The 21,572-nt window shown below is 31.4% G+C and overlaps 1 protein-coding gene across 2 annotated transcripts; it reads right to left on the reverse strand.

The window, feature by feature from the left end:
* Positions 1–1,074: 1,074 nt before the first annotated feature.
* On the reverse strand, positions 1,075–7,083 carry LOC110734203 (probable serine/threonine-protein kinase PBL21). Of its 2 annotated transcripts, XM_021914259.1 has the most exons (8): positions 6,717–7,082; positions 6,224–6,318; positions 6,102–6,137; positions 5,825–6,003; positions 5,451–5,649; positions 2,477–2,868; positions 1,462–1,894; positions 1,075–1,371 (listed from the first exon to the last, which is right to left on the reverse strand). In XM_021914259.1, exons 2-7 carry the CDS (start codon positions 6,312–6,314, stop codon positions 1,625–1,627), a joined length of 1,167 nt encoding a protein of 388 aa, XP_021769951.1. In that variant the 5' UTR covers positions 6,315–6,318; positions 6,717–7,082; the 3' UTR covers positions 1,075–1,371; positions 1,462–1,624. The 2 variants fall into 2 exon arrangements, with proteins under 2 accessions (XP_021769951.1, XP_021769950.1); XM_021914258.1 differs by having other exon boundaries at positions 6,224–7,083.
* Between the last annotated feature and the right edge of the window lie 14,489 nt (positions 7,084–21,572).

Below are 21,572 nucleotides of genomic sequence, written 5' to 3' on the forward strand. Positions count from 1 at the left end.
CAATCATGCAACTATTTTCTTTATTTATTGGTGGTGACTAAAACATCATTACGTACATCTGGTCATATGTACAGTACTATGAGATCTTTTCAAGCATTTTAATATCTTTGACCCTTACCGATTACCATTAAGAAATTCAATTAATAGTAAATTAGTACTCGTAAAAAAAAAAAAAAAAAAAAAAGAAAAAAAAAAAAAATCTAAGAGCAAGCACATAGTAAGAAGTTAAGGACTAAGAACCTACAACTCTACACAGTGACACAAACGTTACGATGATATGCTACCTTTGTTTGCATCAAGTAAAAAAATTATGCTACCTCTGTCCTTTAATACTTTGTTCGTTTTGCTAAATAATCTACCATAAGTGAAAGTAATCTTGATAGGATGACAAATTAGTGAAAGTAATCCCGATGGAATTACCAAGAAATGATTGTTGGTCCGAAACATTAAAAGAAAAAGATTAGTGGTAATGAAAGAAAAGTTCATTGACATCTAATTCTAGTACCCAATATTTGGGTGACTATGATTTACTACAAAGTCATTGTCGAAGACATACATTTAGATATCCCCCGTAGTTTACGGCTCAATATTTATTTTGATTGGTAGACTAAGCAAATGTATAGTTTCATCACTTTCATGCACCTCTCTCTAAATGACTAAATCATGTCTACCATGAATTTTACATGATTTCTATCACAACTAAGTCAAAGCATATTATAGAGGGAGTAGTCAATCCCATTTACTTCGTATCATCTTTCACATTCTCGCCGCAGTTATCACTTGTGCTTTCTTCTCACTCTACTCATTAAAATCAATACTCGTTCATAATAAGGTAATTCATAAGTTGCAACAATTTAACTTCTTACGATGATTTAATATCAAGCACCTTTGTGGCACTCTCGCCATGGCCATTGAGCACAATAAGCACAGCCTGTGCATGTGTCACATCTGCATCACTTGGAAGAGCCTCGGGAATACCTTCCTCTAGGCACGCCCAAGTGTACAATAATAATATACGAGTATTGAGGGCTATCCCCCAAAAAAAGAGGAGGTAAGAGAAAATTGACAAAGAGCTGGTACCAAATAAACCAAACACTACCGAATAATTGTTCCATTTCATGCCAAGAGCTAAAAGGAAGAAAAAAAGTTTTAACAGCTTCAACTCCCTAAAAAGTTTAACATTAACTCTGCTAAACCAACCTACTTATTTTTCTCTCATAATCTTAAAGTATCCTATTCAACTATAGCAAACAGCATCTGGAAGCCACCAAGCAGCCCACGATAATGAAGCAATTGTATCCTCGAACAAATCAGAGCAATCCAATATATGTCTTCTATACACAAACTGAAAACACTGAATATTTTAACCACCTGCGTAACAAAAAGGACACACGATAAATAAAAGAAAATCCAGAAGCATGACGGATTTAGAAGGATGAAGAGAGAATCGAAATATATTACCTTATTCTCTCTGACCTAACAATACCATATATATATGTGCAGTCATTAGACATATAATATAACTCAAACAAACTTCTTTCACTTCAACCACTTTGTACAATTGTTGAAATAGGATGTTGCGACTTCTTTAACTCTAGCATTTTTTTTTTAGGAGCTTTTTATTCTAGTATCTGCTTTGATCACGTTGTGAAGGTGAAGGCCTGCAAGGACTTCGTTCTGCAGAACCAGCGGCTGCGGGAATATAAGGTTGTGTAGCCAGATATTCAAGCGCCACAAGGACATCCTTGATGAAGGGTCGGTGTAAGGGCATTTCCTGAAGACAAATGGCAATTATTGCAATGGCTTGATGGAAACATCGCACAGGATATTGACCCCTCAGTGCTGGGTCAGCCAGCTTGTAAAATTTCGTGCGGTCCTTGAAGATAGGGAGTGCCTGCAGAGGATAAAGGTAATATGCGTGGTTATATAGAAGATGGGTTACTGTAACTGGATATGGAAACTACATATATATCTTTGCTTGATATGAATGTAAACTCTAACATTTAGTTTTTGGCATCACTATTGCTTGAAAATAGCACAGAAAACATATTAGTTATGACTTGTTTCTTAAAAATAGATGAGAAAATAATGCACTGATGCCTTAGTGGCTTAGGATGTAATTATTGGATTCGACTTTTGGGTAAAAATCCCCAAAGTTTAAAAACCAAAGCTCATTCTGGGAAAACAAAATGGTTAATGAGATGCAAATTCACAAACAGATTTTCTTTGTTGACATATGAGGAAATAGGTGACGATGTAACTCCTATTAGCTAAGGGAAGGGGTACATCCAGCAGTCTTAAATCTAATCAAATATTCCATTTTCTTTAGCCTGAAAGGGGGAGGGATTTCTGGAAATTAAATAAAATGGTAAATTTCTGGAAATATAGCCAACAGATGTATCAAATTTTAATGCTCTGCTATATACCATTAAAGCTGTAATATACGAAGTATGATTTATATGAAAAGCCAACTTACCCATTCAACTAAGTTTTGCTCTGCACGACCCCTACTTGGGTCAATTGCTTTACGTCCAGAGATGATTTCTAATAAAACAACACCAAAGCTATAGATATCAGATCTTATGGTCAGTTTACCACTCATGGCATATTCTGGTGCACAATATCCATAAGTTCCCATCACGCGGGTAGAGACATGGGTCTTGTCACCAACAGGTCCCAACTTGGCCAGCCCAAAGTCAGAGAGTTTGGCATGGAAGTCATTGTCCAGTAGTATATTTGCTGGTTTCAAGTCCCGGAAGATAACTGGTGGATCAGCTCTGCAGTGGAGGTACTCCAAACCCTTTGCTGTATCAATAGCAATTTTTATGCGCGTGTTCCAGTCCAAGGGAACCCAATTAGGCATCAAACCTGAGATATACCCCAATAGAGAAACAATATCATAAATATACATACAATGTAAAAAAGAAAAGCAATTAGGTCTGACCAAATATCTTAATCAGGTAACGAAATGAAGGGGATAGGAGAAGGGTGAGCGAAATAGGGAAGAAAATTTAAGCATGATCCAAAATAAATTTAGAAGATTTATGTAACAGGCAATACATAGGAAAACATATTTGTCGATTAACATTTCAAATTAAAAGAAGTGCAGACCAGACAGGATACTTGAAACCGAAGCACTACATAGCTCTTTCTATGGCTACTTTCTACCAAGTGAGAAAGATATACAAACTGAGCACATAAAGCCTATATGCTACAAAGAATTCCAAGGAATATAAGTACTTTTCTACCAAGTGAGAAAGATATACAAACTGAACACATAAAACCTATACAAGCACCAGTGCACCACAACACAAATGCCTATACCATTCCTTGCACTTGCCTGGCTGTTGAATTAGCCTAAATTTTTTTATATGTGAAAGAACAACGGCTCCTTTGGTACCTCAAGATTGTAGAAATAACAATAATACTGAGTATAGAAATGAACAGCATTCTTTCTATATCAAAAGCAGCAAAAATATAAAGAAAGATACGCCTGAAGTCAATTTAGATCCGCCTGCAAGCAACAAAATTCTAGCAAATAATTTCCACATATCCTGTGAGGCTGTGAATACAAGGAATGTTCTTTAATATAATTTAAAAGACACGATGACCTTTTGTGTTGGTGCATTCTTAATTCAAATAACTAATTATACACTTCAGTTAATGTACTAGACAGTCGAGTTTCCAGTATGCTTACTCTCCCAGAATTACAGCCAATGAACCTATGTTGGCTTCATAATTAAAGCATCCCTTACACCCACGTTATTGCTACAGAAAGAATTTGCGGTAAAAATGGCTATATTAGGTGCATTCCTAAATTGAAGTACTTGGTTAATCAGCACTTCATTTAATGTATTATATGGTAGCTTCCAATATGGTCTGGGACGTGATATAAGTTTCATTACTTAAGGTTTCTATCTTATATATAAAGGGATGCATGCCTACTCTCCTGACATTACAGTCGTCGAACCTTAGTCCATGTAGTTAAGGCATCCCATATACTCACATTTGTGCTACAAAGAAGGTTCCAAGCAATACAAATTCAATAACTTGCTTCAACTGAGCCTAGGAGCAAGGCCAGAATCAAATAAAGTAATAAACTATACACTAAATTTTGCAAGGGACGATAGACCAACCATATGTCTTTGTAATTGTTCGTGGACAAGTTTTTTCATGACCTTGAGAGTCAAACTCAATATACTTCAGCCACCATGAATTGTTCTAAGATTACCTGTAAACCATCATATTAGCAGAACCTCCTTAAACTTACAAAAACAATTTTCCTCCAATATGGAGACCTCTTTAAACTCAACACTCAACAGTACAGTGCAAATATTTCAGTAAACCCCTAGATTCATAGGCTGTTTTGATGAGAAAAACTATCCTCAAGTCACACCTAATCTCAGCTTCATAATAGATAACAAATTTTCCTTTAAATTTTCTAATCATGTAGCAGTTTCTTTTCAGGACTTATTAGGCAAACCTGGGTAGCTCTAGATATCACTTGAATGACTTGCAACACAAACTTTAAACTATTTAAACCAAATCCTTTCTTTTTACTCCAACATACCTGAATCAGTGGCATCCTATATCTTTTAATGGTGATTCTATAGAAATGACAGGAACACGAAAGTTAAGGAAACACAAAAACTGTATTACTTCAAAATAATCCTTATGAACCTTTTAATTCCAATGTTCTAGTCAATTCAAATAAAGAGGTAAAGACAGTAAGATATTATTACAGGCAAATACAGTATATAACTCTAGTTTCTACTCCCTAACAGGGCATATATCCAGACTATCAACTCTGCTTCAAAAGGACAGATGAATACATCAATACCCATTCACGTTTATTTATGGTAAAATTCGATCTACAAATCACATCAATACTCATTAAAATTTCTAGGGTATATTCTAATCTCTCTATCTGATGTCGTGAGCTATATATCCATATTAATAAGCAGACCATAATATAATTCAGCCAGTCATCAAACTTCACCTTTTCGGTACTGATAAGTTTAGCTGGTCCGCATTACATTTGTTTTAATTAATTAGATCCCATCTATAGAATACTAATTAAACACATACGCATAAATAAAAAGGGAAAACAGCCACCCTGACACCATTTTAATGCTTACAACATGATTTAAAATAAAAATGAGCATGATGCACAAATAGTTAAAGTAAGCAGACACTAATACCTAGAAACCTTGAGAATTATAAACAGCATTACTATATTTCTACACGGCACAAGATTTGAACAATATACCATAATTTGAAAACTAAGTACAGATAATCTTTAAATCGTAATGTGCTAAAGTGCTACCAAAACAAGAATAAACTTCAGAAACATGACTATATACTGGGGATCTTCAAACTAGTCATATACACAAGCATAAATCAGAGATCTTTCAGCTTATAGCACATTTATCTGAGTGATCAGAACATACTTGGGTTACCGAAAAGGTGGTCCTCCAAGCTACCCTGAGGCATGTACTCATAAATTAAGAGTTTTTCATCACCATCCGTACAGTAGCCTTTCAAGCCCATAAGATTGGGGTGGTGGAGAAGGCTAAGCATGAGAACTTCGATAATAAATTCCTGACTTCCTTGAATTCCTTCATGATTTAATTGTTTAATTGCAACAATCTACCAACAAATGCAGGATCTCACATTAATAGTAGTTTATAAGTACCAAAGATGTCAAAAACTAATATAATAGGCCTCAATTATATTCTAACATTTAAATTAAAGTCATTCGGACACAAATGTATGACAAGGTAACCACAGGACAAACAAAGTTGCGAGACTTTTAACCACTAACCTCCCCAGTGTCCAACCTTCCCTTGAAAACCTTCCCAAAACCACCTTCACCAATGGTATTAGCACCGTTGAACATTCCAGTGGCGATACAAAGCTCACGATACGTGAAGGCTTTCGCCGGACTTCTCAACTGAGCAGCCGCATTAGCAATCCCTAAGTTTGCATCATCATTAACATTCTCTACAAAATGATGCACAATTTCTCTAACAATCAAAAACTTTATTCTATGAAAACTCATACTAATATCATTAAAACAATGTCTCACTGTCACAACTCACCATTTTCATGCACCCTATCTTTTCTCTGCCTACTCACTGCATAAATCAACAATTTTCAGCAGTAACATTTAAGAATCAAGCATAAAAACAACAATGTACATAAATAAAGTAGCAAATTATACCTGAAGTACGAGAAGCAGATCGAGCTCGATCAGTATCTTCGACCTTCACAACCTTTTTCCGAAAAGCAAGGCAAGAAAAAAGCCCCACCATTTTTCTGCTAAAACACATAGAATTGAAGTCACCCAAATCCAAATTAAAAAGAGGGGGGAAATCAAGAACCCTAAGTACCCATTTGTAATAAATCTCCAGCAAAATCAAATTAAACACAGCCCATTTCTTAAAATTTCAAATTAAACATAACCCAATTCTTAAAATTTGAAATTAAACACAGCCATAAACTAAAAACTTGAAATTCAATAAAAACCCATTTCTTAAATCTTGAAATTGAACAAAACCCATTTCTTAAAAACTTCAAATTGAACTATTGAACTTCAAACTCAGTAACCCAGTAAGTAAAACTTCAGAGAAAAAATTGTGGAATGAAAGAAATAAAAGACAACCAGAAAATGATGAACAATAAGCAAAAAAAGATAAGCAGAAGAGTACAAAAACCTTTGAAGCAGATCTTAACGAACTCCAGTAGAGTAGAGAGAATTACTGAATTTTAAAATCTGATTTTTTTTTTTACTTGCTACCCAACAAATCAGCCTATATTTATATTAAAAAGGATGAACTTGGGGGTTTTTACACATTAATTTCATCAAAACAATTGTTACAAATTCGCTAAAAACCAATTTTTAAGAAAGGAAACAAAAATCAGTGTTGTAAAATAATGTGATATTCTGTGATTTTTGAAGGGAAAAAGCATGATAATTGACCGTTAATAAGGAAATAAATCCCCGAAAAAATTGAAATGCTGATATTTTCTTAATTTGAAGAGCTGATTCACACTTTAGTAAAAAGTTTCAATTATTTTTTTTTTTTTTTTTTATTACCTAAGTGATTAGTAGAAATTTAAAATTAAAATCTTTTCTTTTTTTTTTTTTTTTTTTTTTTAATTTTATGAAATGGATACTCGTAGATATAAAGAATGTGGGCCTATTGGGTTGAATTACTGCATAAATTGATGATTGTTGCAGGTCGTTCTCCATAATTTTCTCTCTCTTACTTTCTCTCACTAAATAGATTTTACATCATGCATCAAATCATCCTAATGTAGTAAGTTTTCTTGGGTCCGATGTCTGAATGAGTTTAGAGCGTTACAAAAAGACTCCGACAATGAACTTATGATTTATTGTACATATGCTGTTATCTCTAGGTTAATATTTCTTTGGTATTGTATTGGCTACTATCGTTCAATTCATGTTTAATCGTTAACTAAATTATAGCCGAAGCTATTCTCAACATACGTAGTATGCATCTGCCATGAAAAATATATTTAATCTGATACTGATCTAACCATACTAGCTAGTTTGCTATTATATACATTTAATTTGGCAATACTATTAATAGGTTTGATATACCGCTATCAAGTTGATTGTGAGTAGAATCCAATGTATGCCATTGTGGTTGACCTACTTGATCAAACTCATAATTAAACTGAGCATCCTCTTTAAGTTTAACTGGTAAACATAAATCATCCATGAGTCTAAATATTTAGACAAACAATGTAATGAATTCATGAACTTTATTAGTATATGCTCACTTCGTAGAATCCGATGACTTTTATTAAATTTATGAATTTGTTACGTACAAAGTTAAATTAGTTTCTATTTTCTCATTGTTTTTTTCCCCCTTTTTTCCCTCCAATTGAACTTCATCGATCTCTCCTGTCAACCCTCATTATTTTTTCTCCTCCTGATTTTGATAAATATAATCAGCTATTATTGGAACAACATACATGTACTCTTTATTCTATGGGTGAGATTGTGTAATGTATTGTCTCCTTTTCTTGTACGTTGCACCCAAATGAGAGCTGCGGTAAATGATGTTTGCACCATTATAGTAGTTGATTTCTTAATACAACAAGCCCTACTAATTAAATAAATAATTATTGTATAAAAGTTAACAAATTTGTCAATTTTTAAGAGGCGTAAATACTGGTATATACGATGTAATATGATTTGGTACAGATCCATGTGACATGGAGCTAATAAATATTTCATAGACTGACACATTATTAAAATTACAATATTAAAGTACGTAGTAATTCATAGGCTTTAGATATCTGATGAAATACAATTAGTAAACAATTAAGTCAATAGATTAAATTATTAAAGATTTAAAGTCCACTTAATTTGGAAATCTAGTTTAAAGGTTCATCATGTGATTGTTAAAGTTGGATTTGGTAAACTTTGTACGGATTATTTATAATTTAATATTTAATCCACTTTATTAATAGTAACATTTTGATTTCTACATAATTCGTGTATATTGTAAACATTAATATCATTATTTCTTAATTAATAAATTTGATTACATATTATTGAAATGAATCTAACAATAATTCCACACAATTATCATTTCCTTTAATGTAATTCATCAAACATAATCAAATTAGAGCAATCAGATTATGCAAAAAGCAGACCAAATACTTTCAATAAAATAACGAAAGTGTAGATTTCTTTTAACTCTATTTTTCTTTCCTAGTTAAAAAGGTTTTTTTTGGTTCAATACAGATTACATTTTAATTTTGTTATGTTGTCATTTTATTACAAAAATACTTCAACTGTAGCACTGTTGGTGATATTTTTTTAGAGCAAGTTTCTCTTTTGATCTATGTTCAAGCATAGTAATTTAGTTAACCATATAACTTGGAAAAAAATAGCTTAGCTGTTTTTTCTTTGTTTCTTCTTCCATCTTTTTGTTTGTAAGGTTCTACATTAAAAAATAAATATATTACTTAAAAAGGCTTGATAGAAATGATAGATAAATTATTATATTCTCAAGGAAATTTGTATAATAATAATAATAATAATAATAATAATAATAATAATAATATTGTTCCTTTGACACAGACAGGGCCATCTGACTTTGTTCGTGGACGGGTTGTGGCTGATGCGGCTCATCGTAAGCGGGTGAAGTATAAAGCTAGTTGTCGGCAAATTGGATATGGTATCATTCCCTTCTCCTTTTCTTCGATTGGGGAATTAGAGAAGGAGGCTGTTGCGTTGTTGAAGAGGGTTCAGAGGTTCTCGGCGATGCAAGACATTGGGGTGCGTGCTGCAGCTTATATCTTTACTAGGGTAGGCTTTGATATAGCTAAAGGAGTGGGGGCCCAGATTGTATCTCGGCTTTCCACTAATTTATTGTAGGTTGTATGACTTTAACTGTTTTTGAGATAATAATAATAATAATAATAAAGACAAAAGAACGTACAAGTATGAGGTAGATTAGTGGAGATTGCGAGATGACAGTTTAACATGTACAAGGCTGAGATAAAGACTGAGAACCTGCTTAATCTAATCTTATCATCATTGTATTAAGACAAAATCGTATTATTTGAGTTGATCATATGAAATGTCTCTCTTTTTTCAAGCAAAAAGGCATAACTAATTAACGACTTATTAGTTGTACTTTATTGACTTAATTTATGAATATTTCGTAGATATTTTGTTGATTTTTATTTTATTTTATACTTGTACTTGTTACATATGTTTAGAGAGTTTTTTTTTTTTTTTTCCTTCTCAATTTAACTATCATTACACAAACCGTACTAGAATATTGATTTATTTGTTAATTTAGCAACACTTTTTAAAGTGTATAGTTGATTGATTTTATACTAAAGGTAACGTTTGTTTCTCGATAAATTATAATAGGGTTTGGGTTAATACTTCGAAAAAATTATGTATGTTACTCCCTATGAAATACTATAAGCAATTTTTATATATATATATATTCCACTAATACAAAAAATAGCCGAAGCGTGAGCAAACCTCGATCACATACTTAAAAAAACATCATAACAACTGACATTATAATACAATAAACACTAACATGATAACATCTATAATAGCTAACAACCACTTATACATGCCAAACATTACATGATTAATGTTCAATCAATGATTATAGAATTATTCTAATAATCTAATATCACTACTTCAGTCCGGCCCTTAGCTTGATAGTTGATACGTTGGCATTTCGCTATCACTCATACTATTTTAATAAATAGTTTTATTTTAAACCTATGCATAGCTCATAAAATGTTATATGCAAAAATACATTTTATAAAAACATGTAATCAAGTTGAGATTATATATACCTAAAAATGTGGTTACATTTTGCATGTATATAAAAGTAGATTGCAATAATACAAGTGATTTGAGCCTTTAATAAAATCGCCATAACCAAGCATTTCAAGTCAATTAATAAGGCTCAACTTTAGTATCTCGTCCTCATTTAATTGTATCATTAATATTTCCGGCCTCATAAAGTCATAAACATGTTCACACTTAGTGATTATTGATTGAGAACCTAAGAATGATATACGACTTAAAATTAGTTAAAGTATGTGAGAGCAACATATCCCACCAACAATCCTTATCATTAAACTGAGTTTAGATGGGTTTGTTGAAAATAATTGATACACAACAATATTTATACTTTTATAGAAAAATATGAAAAATCTCACATAACAAAAGGACAAGTAGACTAAGCTGATATTATATTATGCCACTTTTGGATTAATCATCAAATTAAAGGATGAAAAAAAGCTAACCGTGTAGCGTACAAGCCGGAGGTAACAACGTTAAAACAATTGATGCAAACAAGAGGACTCATCGATTTATAATAGTAAAATGCTTATATGCAGTAGTAGTATATCAATATATGTACCTATTGACTGATCATGCATAGAAAATTATATAGTAAATGCTTTTACTAGTTTAGAAAAATCAACATTTTATAGATATGCTACTACTTATTTTAATATTTTGTGCATTTCTTTATACAATAAAATTAACTACTTACATATACAAATCATTCAACTCAGTCGTCTCCTCCTTCCCATCTCCTCCTTCCTCTATCCTAAACCCTAGCCTTAACGAGTCTATTTTATATATATATTTATTCCCCATATAACGGTCATATTTGTGCTTATTTGAGCTCTGCGAAGCTATTTAATTACTAATATACTTTTTCTAGTGTTTTTACAGAGTTGGTTTTATTTTGTACGAATTTTGCAGATTTATGGCAATTTCCCGAGCTTATTGAGCCACTACAAAGATATTGGAATCGGATCGTATTTTATGACCGTATATATAAAGCACAAGGCCGCGTTAAAGGAATTTGATTCGGTAATTAAGGGCTCAATTTGATGAAGGGCTAATACTACGAGTTACGAACTAAATAAAAGTCCAAATGAAGTACACCGGACTGGACTAGAGGCTCAAGGCAAGTGAAGGAAGCCCATAAGATCAGATTACTCTTGTAGTCTTGTGGGACAGCTCAAACAGTTAGGCCCGATCGGGCAGCCCAATTCCCGATCGGATGAATCATGAATATGTGGCTCTGACTTTGCTTCAGTTTAGATTGGTTTTGATGGATGTGGGCTTGTTTGTTACAAAACCCAATCAAGACCTTTACGTTAGGCGGTGATTAGTCTGTTAGAATTAGGATTTCTAAGATTTACTTGTCAGACTTTTGGTAGGAATCTTAGGATTTATTTATGCTTAGTTATCTTTTGTTAGGATTTTATTTTCACAATTTTTATCTTAGTTAATAGTAGTATGAGTCTTACTGGGATTAATCTTCCTTAATTATAAAAGGGAGGTAGTAGTAGTACGTAGGGGACAATTAGCTTAGTTTTAGTTTAGTTTTAGTTTTGTGTAGTTTTGTTTTACTTTAGTTTTAATATATTGTTTTTACAGTAGTTTTATTATTGTTTTTATTTTAGTATTTGCGTTCTTATTAGTTTTATTTTTATTGCTTTTGATCATGCTTAATTTAATTGCTTTGATTAGCTTAGATTAATTTATGTGTGAGTAGTCTAATTTTAGGGTCCTTGGTGGATCCATAATTAATATGAAGGGATGAATTGTTTTGGTTGATTTTTGATATTGCATGATAATTTCTTATTGAATTGTTTTAATTCTTTACAATTGGATTATGAATCGAGCAAATGTGATTTGATTGTAAAAGTATAGCAATATTGAATTGATGAATCGAGCAGATGTTAATTTGATATTAAAGGCTATTTTCAATAGGAACTTAGATCTAGTAAATTGCGAGAGTCTGTTAGATCTAAATTGCGAGAGCCTGTTAATCATATTATGTGTGCAATATTAACTGTTGATTGTTATGTTTTTCCTGGAGTATTAATTATTGGTGAACCTGCGACCATAGGTTTTTTATTATTGATTTTACCTTAGAATAATTCATATAAACCCTTTTGCTCTTTGATATTTTAGATTATAATAATTAATTAGGAATAGCTAGAAAGACTTATTTCCCTGTGGATTCGACCCTACTTCCCTAACTGCTTTATTTAGAGAACTTAGGTAATTCTTTTGATTGGGATGTACGACTTTACCCTGTTAAGCCTCCATTGTTGTTTTTTGAAGGGGCTTCTATCGGTTTTAACCGGTGGGAAGCCCCAATTCTTGTGTCTTTAAAAGTTTTTTTAGGTTTATAATAATACTTCCTCCTTTTGGGAGGAATTTTTCTCCCTCGAAAGAAAGGGTTTCCGATCTCCTTCGAAAGACAAGGGTTTTTCGACCTCCTTCGAAAGACAAGGTTTATCTCCTTTATTCGAGGGAGAATTTCTTAGGTTTGAATCCATGATATTAGATCTAATGGATTGTTGTGAAATTATTTCGTAGGTGAAAAATTATGCGAGATTGCAAGGGTTATCAAGTTTTCGAATACAATCGGATGAATCAGAAGGAAAATATCCTCATGGTTATAAAGGATCGTTAGATTGTCTCTCCAACAAGGTTGTATTTACCAACGATATAAGCGGGAGATTTTTCACAGTGCAAGATCTACTCGACTATCGTAGTTTTTATAAAGGAAATTTTTATTTGATTCAATATCTTATATATTTGTTAAAGTCGAATCTCTTTTATAGATGTCATATGACTTTTTATTAATGAATTTTTTACTATTCCAAAAAAAAAAAAAAAAAAAGTACTTACATATTCGATCAAATGTTTTTCTTCCATATCTTATACAGTACAATCAAAGTGCAAGTCAATGAAAAGTCAAAACAAAATAAATAAAAAAAAGGGGGAAAAAGTTGTAGTACTCCCTCCGTGTTTAAATACTTGCTCTATTTTTCCATGTGCGGAGTTTTAAGAGAAATTGAAGAAAGTAATAAAATATAGAGATAGTGGATTAGTGGGGTTAGTAGAAGGTAAATAGGAGGAGAGAGAATCTAAAAGTAATAAAATTAGGTCCCACTAGTTAAGAGAAATGAATTAAATATTATAAAAGATTTCCAAATAAGGAAATAAAATAAATATTTAAAAACGGTCGCAAAAGAAAAGTAAAGCAAGTATTTAAAAACGGAGGGAGAACAAATTACCTAGAGTCTTAGGCTCTTAGCTTGAGACAGAATTTGTATTGGTGCTGCATATTTCCAACACAATCTGATAATTATTCCTTAAATCTATAATAAATAATTAAATAGTAATAATTGGACTTTGATTATGCTCTATGCACATCCAAACAAAGTTGATTATCTGGAACTTGGACCACTTATCCATTCGAAATTCCTAATAATAGCTTCTTACTTTCTTAATATTATTATTGTACTACGAGTTTTTCTTTTTTCCTTCAAAAAAAAGTATCTTTACATTTTTTATTTATTTATATTTATATGTAATTGATGTAATATACTTTCTTTGTTTTAACTTTGATTTAAGTAAGCAAAGATGCACTAAAAATGATTTCGTAGCTGATTTGACCGTTAATTGGTGAATTATTTGAGTAATTTATTTACTTGTTTATTTGATTGATTGGTTCGAAGTTTTGAACTTTGATCTGAACCTCCATTAAACAGGCCCAACCAAAGTAATTACTTCGTTTAAAATGGTCCAATGGTTGACCCTTTCACCAAATCCAAGTCCACTTATTAAATTGTTGAAAAGCTGTTTTGGGCCAGTTAAATATGGGTTAGATCATATGGTATTAATTTAATTCAGATGAAATCAAATTAGGAGAATGAGAATTATGATAATATACGGACTGTGCTTTCAATAGTGGGTTTAATAGTTTAATTGTTACGTTTTATGTTGATTTTTAAAAGCGGATATGAGTTAGTTTAATAAGAGTCCATAGTCCCTTGTTAGAAAATCATTGCAACTAATGTTCCGTGACCGTATAATAATTGCTATGGTAAAGTGTGGTATACATTGGTCAAATCAAAATGACTGAGTTTGTTACCATTATCAGGGTTCACAACAAAAACTTAAACCGTAAGTCATAATGCGGTTTAGATCATAACGTATCTATATATTTTATGAAGTACTTACATGGTACATCGTATTTATTACTTTATATATATATATATATATATATATATATATATATGTTGATTCTTTAAAAAATAAAATACGAGTTAGTTAACCGTTATTTTTATTTAGCCTTTATTTTTATTTATATATATATTGATTCATTGACGAAGGATTGATGGTAATTTAGCCTTTATTTTTATTTATTTGTGTTGTAAATCATTTCGTTTAAAAATAATTGTTACATTTTATTCATGTTGATGTAGAAATAGGTAGAAATAATGATAATTTGGCTTTCATTGATTCAAATGAAAAGAAACAATTAATCTTGATAATAATTTGATATATACCTAAAATTTTAATCATAGGATAAATGTTAATGTTGGTGGCTTATGTAATTCAAAATACGGTACCCTAGCACTGTTCAAAATACTACATATATTACACTTTATTACACTACTAGAAATAGGCCGATTTCCGACGGATGTTTCCGACGGACAAGAATTTCTGTCAGAAAAGTCAGATATTCCGACGGAATATATGGGCTTTCCGACGGAATATTCCGTCGGAACATTCAATTTCCGATGGAAATAAAATCCGTCGGAATTTCCCGATGGAAATAAAATCCGTCGGAAATTTACTTTTCCGAAGAAATTTAATACCTTTTCAGACGGAATTATGGCTTTCAAAAAAAAAAAAAAAACCCTTAAAAAACGCGGAACCCTACTTTCCCCCTCCCCTTCATTTCTCTTTTCTCTCTCCTCTCCTCTTTCCTATTCTCTTCCTCCCCTCCTTCATTCTCTTCCTCTCTGATCTCCTCTCCTCCTTCATTCTCTTCCTCTCTGATCTCCTCTTTTCTTCTCTTTCTCTCTCCTATCCTCTTCTCTCTCGCCTATCTTGTTCTCTTTCTCTTTCCTCTCCTCTTCTATGGCGCACCATCAACAACAACAATCAACATCAACCGCAACAACAACCATCAACAACAACCGCATCAACCGCAACAACGACAACAAAGCCAACAACCACCGTCGCCAGCCACCTGTTTCAAGGTTTTTGTTTTTGTAGATCTTGTAATTTAGGTTTAGTGTAGATCTAGTTAATTTTGTATGAAATTGTAATGTTAGTTTATAAAATTTATTAGACAATTGTGTATTTATAAATTTCTTTTGATTTTCGCTGTTTAATTTTCGGTTTTTTGAATTTTTTTTAATGAAATTCTGATTAATTTGTAGATCTACTGGTTTTGATTTTTTTGTGTGGTATTTTTTTTTTATTATGTTGTGTTAATTTTCGTATGTTTGGGGTTAATTTTCGGTTTTGTAGGATTGATTTTCCTTTTTTTTGGGGTTTGGTGTGGGTGGGGTTGTGGTGGTGTCGGTGGTGTGGGTTTGTTGTCGGTGGTGTTAATTTTCGTATGTTTAGGGGGTGGCTTCGGTTTGGTGTGGGTGGGGTTGTGGTGGTGTCGGTGGTGTTGGGGTGGGATGCTGTTGGGGTGGTTTCGGTTTGTGGTGTTGTCGGTGGTGTTGTGGTTATAGGGGGTTATGTGTGCTGGTGGGTGGTTTGTGTTCCGGGTTTTTTGTGGGTTTTTTTTGTGAGCAGGGGGTGGGTGGGGCTGTTTTTTTTTTTTTAATTTTTTTTATTAACATTTCCGACGGAAATTTCCGTCGGAAGGAAGCAGATTCCTACGGAATATTCCGTCGGAAAAGGTACATTCTAACCGAATTTTCCGTTGGAAGTGGTATATTCCGATGGAATCTTTTCCGTCGGAAAATTGCGACAGACTCTTAATTAAAGTAAAAACAGCCTGACAGAAATAAATCCGTCGGAAATTCCTATGGAAAAACGGTCTTTGGATGGAATTTCCGTCGGAAAAGGTCGAATTCCCTACAAAGGGTTTTGCGACAAACTGATTCCGACGAAATTCCGTCAGAAGACCGTTTTCCGGTGTTTCCGACGGATTTTTTCCGTCGGAATCAAGCTTATTTCTTGTAGTGTTATATAAGATCTCCCGTCAAAAAAATAAAATAAAAATTTATATTTAGGTAGATCTAGTGAAGGGCTTATTTGTCACATGTTCCATCATTTCTAAAATTAGTAAAGGGCTTATTTGTCACATGTTCCACCGTTTCTAAAATCTAATCTAATATATATATTATAAAAATAAATAAACATTTTTTGAGAGCATTCGGAGTGCCACGTAAGAAATATATTTATTTCGACCAATAAGAAGAAAGATTTGTATATTATTTTTGAATTAAAAAATTATGTCGTCACCTAGATAAAAGTAACGAATTAGATTTGATATATCTAAAATTTTAATGCCATGTAGATTATAATCCAGGAATTAAATTATTTTAATGAAAAAAAATAATGTAAAAATATAGGAAAAGATAAATTTATTAATTCAATATTACGAGTATAAGAAATCCAAAAAAAATATACTAAAAAATATTTAAATGATAAACGCTTATAATAAAGTTTAATACCTATCGTTATAAGATAAATTTTGATAGTATTTATGATAAGAAATACACTCGTTAATTATAATTAAATTAAAATTTGTGATACCTACCGTTATAAATTGACACATCATACGACACAAACAAAATGTCGTATCAATAAAGAACCCCATCAAGCGAATATTGCGTTAGTAATTTTGTGTTAATTTTTGGTCAGGCCGGGTAATTTTTAGCTTAATAATATTTAAAATCCTACGTTTAAATTAGTATTTTAATTATTACTTACATTGTATTAATTTGGGATATTCACCGATTATATGTTTATGTTTTATTTACTAAATGTTTTTTTACATGCAGATCTAACACATCACATGACACAATAAAATTTTGTATCAATACAAAACCCCATCAAGCGAATTTTGTGTTAGTCATCAATGTCCGGGTAATTTTTAAAATCTTATGTTTAAATTTATATTTGTAATTATTAGTTACATTGTATTTATTTAGGATACTTAATGATTATTTGTTTATGTAATGGCATACGGTTAGATGTTGTATACTTAATATATGGATGACTTTGGTTATTTTTGGAGATGATGAAAAAATTCCAATGCATAGATTTGATTTTATATCGCAATAATTTTTCATTTATTGGTAAATATATTGATTTATTTTATATAAATGTAAAGATTTAATTTATATCAATTTCAGTTTGGCTAACATTTCACGGTTCAATTTATCCATTGATGTAGTAGGTTGGTTGTGGACGAGGTTGGTGATTCTATCGAAATAAAAGATATGGTAAAACAATGAATATTAAACATTGGTAATTTTATATAACGGAAAAAATATCATATTTACAATTTATTTATATTTAATAAATTTATTATAAATTATAGTAAAAAAAAATAAATATTAAACTTTGGTAATTTGTCTGAAATTATTAAATACAATAAATCAAATAATTAAAAATCTTAGATGATAAAACCGTGTATCGCACGGACTTCCATCTAGTAAAAAAAAGTAGAAGTAAAATAAATGTGACGTACAATTTATGCATGGCTACTACATTAGCAAAATACGAGTATTAATTTTCGAATCCCCATTAATCATTTCCTTAGTTGTGAAAGGATTATAATTTCCGTCCTACTGTCTATGTAGTACCCCGTATTTTTTGAAAGGTATTTTCTAAATTAAAGAGTATTTAGTCTCGTATTTTCGACGTATTTTCTAACTTAAGAGTATTTCAGTTTTGGAGCCAAAATGATATTTGAATTTTGGCGCCTAAATCATTTATTTTAATTAAATGGATAAACTAAACATTTTATAAATAATATTTTGATTAAATAAATAATAAACCAAAACTATATTAATTAATAAAATTAGAGGTATTTTCGGATTTAAAAATATGATTTTTGTAAATAGAATTTTCGGATTTTTCCAATAAAATCCAATTTTACTTAATATCTTGCTAAACTAATTATTTTCATGAAATAAAATTAATTTCCTAAAACTAAATAAATATCATTTTTGAATTTTACAATTAAAAATCTGATTTTTACTCTAAGTAAAGTATCTTCATAAAATAAAATTAATTCCTACACTAATGAAGTATTATTTTCGGATATACACTAAAAATCCGATTTTTCTTAATTATTTGCTAAGTTAATTATTTTTATGAAATAAAATGATTTCCTAAATTAATCAAATAGTATTTTAGATTTTATATAATAAAAATCTGATTTTATTAATTATTATAGACCAAATTTTCGGCTAACCTAATTATTTAGTAAGAAAATTGATTTTATTCTTCCAAATATTTATAAACTTATTGAATCTTTAATTTTAGTCAAATAAATTATTTTACAAAATCCCCAAACTAACATAAGAGGTCCGAAAATATTGAGCAATATTTAGCTCAATATTTTCGGCCACTCATGATTTTTTCCTATAAGATTTTCAAATTATTTTTATTAAAAATAAAATCCTTTAAATTCCCTTACTTCTATTCTTAGATCTAAAATTATTTGATTCTATGTCATACTTGCACTCCAAGCTTAAAACCTACCAAATAGAATTTCATGATCAAATAAAATATTATAGCCTTCTATATATTTAAAACCCTAAATTCTATTCTTCAAAACTTCCATAAATTATAAACCCTAAATTGCTATAAACTCATCACCTAAACACCTATAAATACCCCCCTCATACCTCTCATATTCTTCACACCAAAAACTCAATTCCCTTATTTTCTTTTACTCTTCTTTTCCCTCAAACTTTTCCTATTTTTCTTTTCCTCTTTTCTAAAAGAAAATCTGCCCGTATATCTTTGAAGCTAATTTTCGGGCACTTCTGGTCAGTTTTTGGATTTTTCTATTTCACAGAAAATTATTCCTCTCGAAAAATCCTTGAGGTTAGGCTCAAGAATCACCCAATTCAGAGTTATATCAAAGGAGTTATGACCTCTGCAAGTTCTGCCTATCCTTTCCAACGCAAATTCAATTTCCTTTAATCCTATTCCTTTATTTTCTTCATGGTTAGTTTTCTAAAATATAATTACCTATTTCACAGTTATAATTTTATATTAAAGTATTATTTTTAAAAGAGTTTTATAGTCCATGCACATTAGATTTAGGTTTATGTCTAAAGATGTTGTGATAACCGTATGGTTATGTTAATTGCAAGGTGTATTCGTGATTGAACTTTGAAAGTGCGAAGTGTTGATTGATATTCGGAATTAAGGTACGTTATGTGGTTTGATACCTTCGAAAGTTGTCCATGAAATTGTATCTTATTATGTTCCTTATAAAATTATGCTTCATGATGGTTTGAATTAATGATTTTTGGTTAATCAAAATAGACTTTGAATTATGATTAAATTTATTAAAAAGGATTGGATTAAAATTGATTTACAGGTTTCTTAATATTCAAGAATGATGGATTTTTTTTAAAAGGTGCTTTTAAGTAAATCAATCGATATGGTTATGAATCTCACTTAGGGAATGGATTAGAGAAGACTATGGACTTTGCATGACCTAGTCTTTCCTCAAAATTGGCCTTTGTTCATAAAGTAAACCACTTGGGGGGTGTGCACACTTAGTGAGGAAATGGTTTTGGAATGTAATTGATTGAGTTTTAAACTAGTCTTGAAAGCATTGAATTGGAAAAGCTCTTACATGAGTATGGCATTGGAATTCTTTGAATTAAACTTAAATGATTTAAATTATATTTTACTTATCTTACACATAATCTACTTAGCATAATTTGCTAATATGTACTTTTGTTTTGGCTTTGCCCTGTTTACCATTTATGGTAAGCAGGTGAACTTTTCAGGTGGAAGTTAATTGATGCATACGGCAGTCCACGGGAATTTCACCTAGCTTAGGAAAAGTTTGACTTTGTTTTGTGTCAAAAATTATGAACAAGTTTATTTAAAGTTTTATTAATAAGAATAAAGAATTTTCCGCTGCAAAAGTATTTTTGTTTTAAAGTATAAGCCTTGCGTTATTACGCGGCGGTAATACGCCCAAGTCTATCTCTACGGTATTTATACGTATTCTTCTACATATTCTGTAGAGGGAGATTTGGGGGTATTACAGTCTATAAGAAATTCCTAATAACTAAGATCGGAATATTCCTAATGTCTTTTAACTCAGCGTGTTTCATGTAACGTTAAATTTGATAGAAAAATTCAATACAATTTTATTTGTTGTAACTAACTATGTAACTAACCAAAAATCCGAACTCTTGATTAGAGCTTTTCACAGGAGAAAAATCAACTGGCAAAAAGTGTTACACACTTGCTGCAAGGAAGTTAGACATAACATGGGGTGATACACCAACTTACTGGCAATGGCTTACCCATTTCGAGCCTCGATTGAGGTTCGTTTCACTTGTATTCGATCTCTTTAACGTTAATTGTTAATATTACATCATTTCACTAATAATTATGGTTGATCAAGTTGCCTTATTTAATTATATTTATTATCAACAGGTTTGCTGAAGTAGCAAGGCTTGAATATGTTTGGTGGTTAGAAATAAATGCGGGAATTACAACGTCGATGTTGTCTCCAAACACAAGGTATGGTGCATACCCTGTGTTCGACGTTACGAGTAACGTTTGGAAATTCTATGATCTTCCCATAGATGTTGCGGTTGAAACTGCTTGAGGTGAAGTGGTGACCGGGAGGGTCTATTAGACCCACGTCGTGGAGGTATATTCGACCGTAAGTATGATTTAATTGCATCATTCGACGATGAGGGGCCAGAAGAGAATGTTAAGCTTCCAAAGAAGAAGAAATATGGGTGGGTTGAAGTCGAAATTGGGAAGTTTTTTTACTAGAGAAGAAGATGAACATGTGACGTTTTCACTAATGGAGGTTAAGGCTGGGATTGCTAAATCTAGTTTAGTTGTTGAAGGATGAGATTAGGCTAATAATTTGATAAACAATTTGCAAGTTGATTAGTTTTTAATTACATTTTGGTATTGTGCTTATATTATTTATATAATTTCTTATGAAAAACAGAGAGGAACAAATATATTGCATGCATAG

This window comes from Chenopodium quinoa, unplaced genomic scaffold, assembly GCF_001683475.1.
Source record: "Chenopodium quinoa cultivar QQ74 unplaced genomic scaffold, ASM168347v1, whole genome shotgun sequence".
NCBI classification, from domain to species: Eukaryota; Viridiplantae; Streptophyta; class Magnoliopsida; order Caryophyllales; family Amaranthaceae; genus Chenopodium; species Chenopodium quinoa.

Bases quoted from the DNA above. Each gene is read 5' to 3' on its own strand.
- LOC110734203 (XM_021914258.1), bottom strand. From the start codon at position 6,332: ATGTGTTTTAGCAGAAAAATGGTGGGGCTTTTTTCTTGCCTTGCTTTT. The intron at 5,650-5,824 runs GTTAGTGGTTAA...ATTTGTTGGTAG, and splicing joins GAAGGTTGGACACTGGGGAG to ATTGTTGCAATTAAACAATT. The intron at 1,895-2,476 runs GTAAGTTGGCTT...TATCCTCTGCAG, and splicing joins AGCAAAACTTAGTTGAATGG to GCACTCCCTATCTTCAAGGA.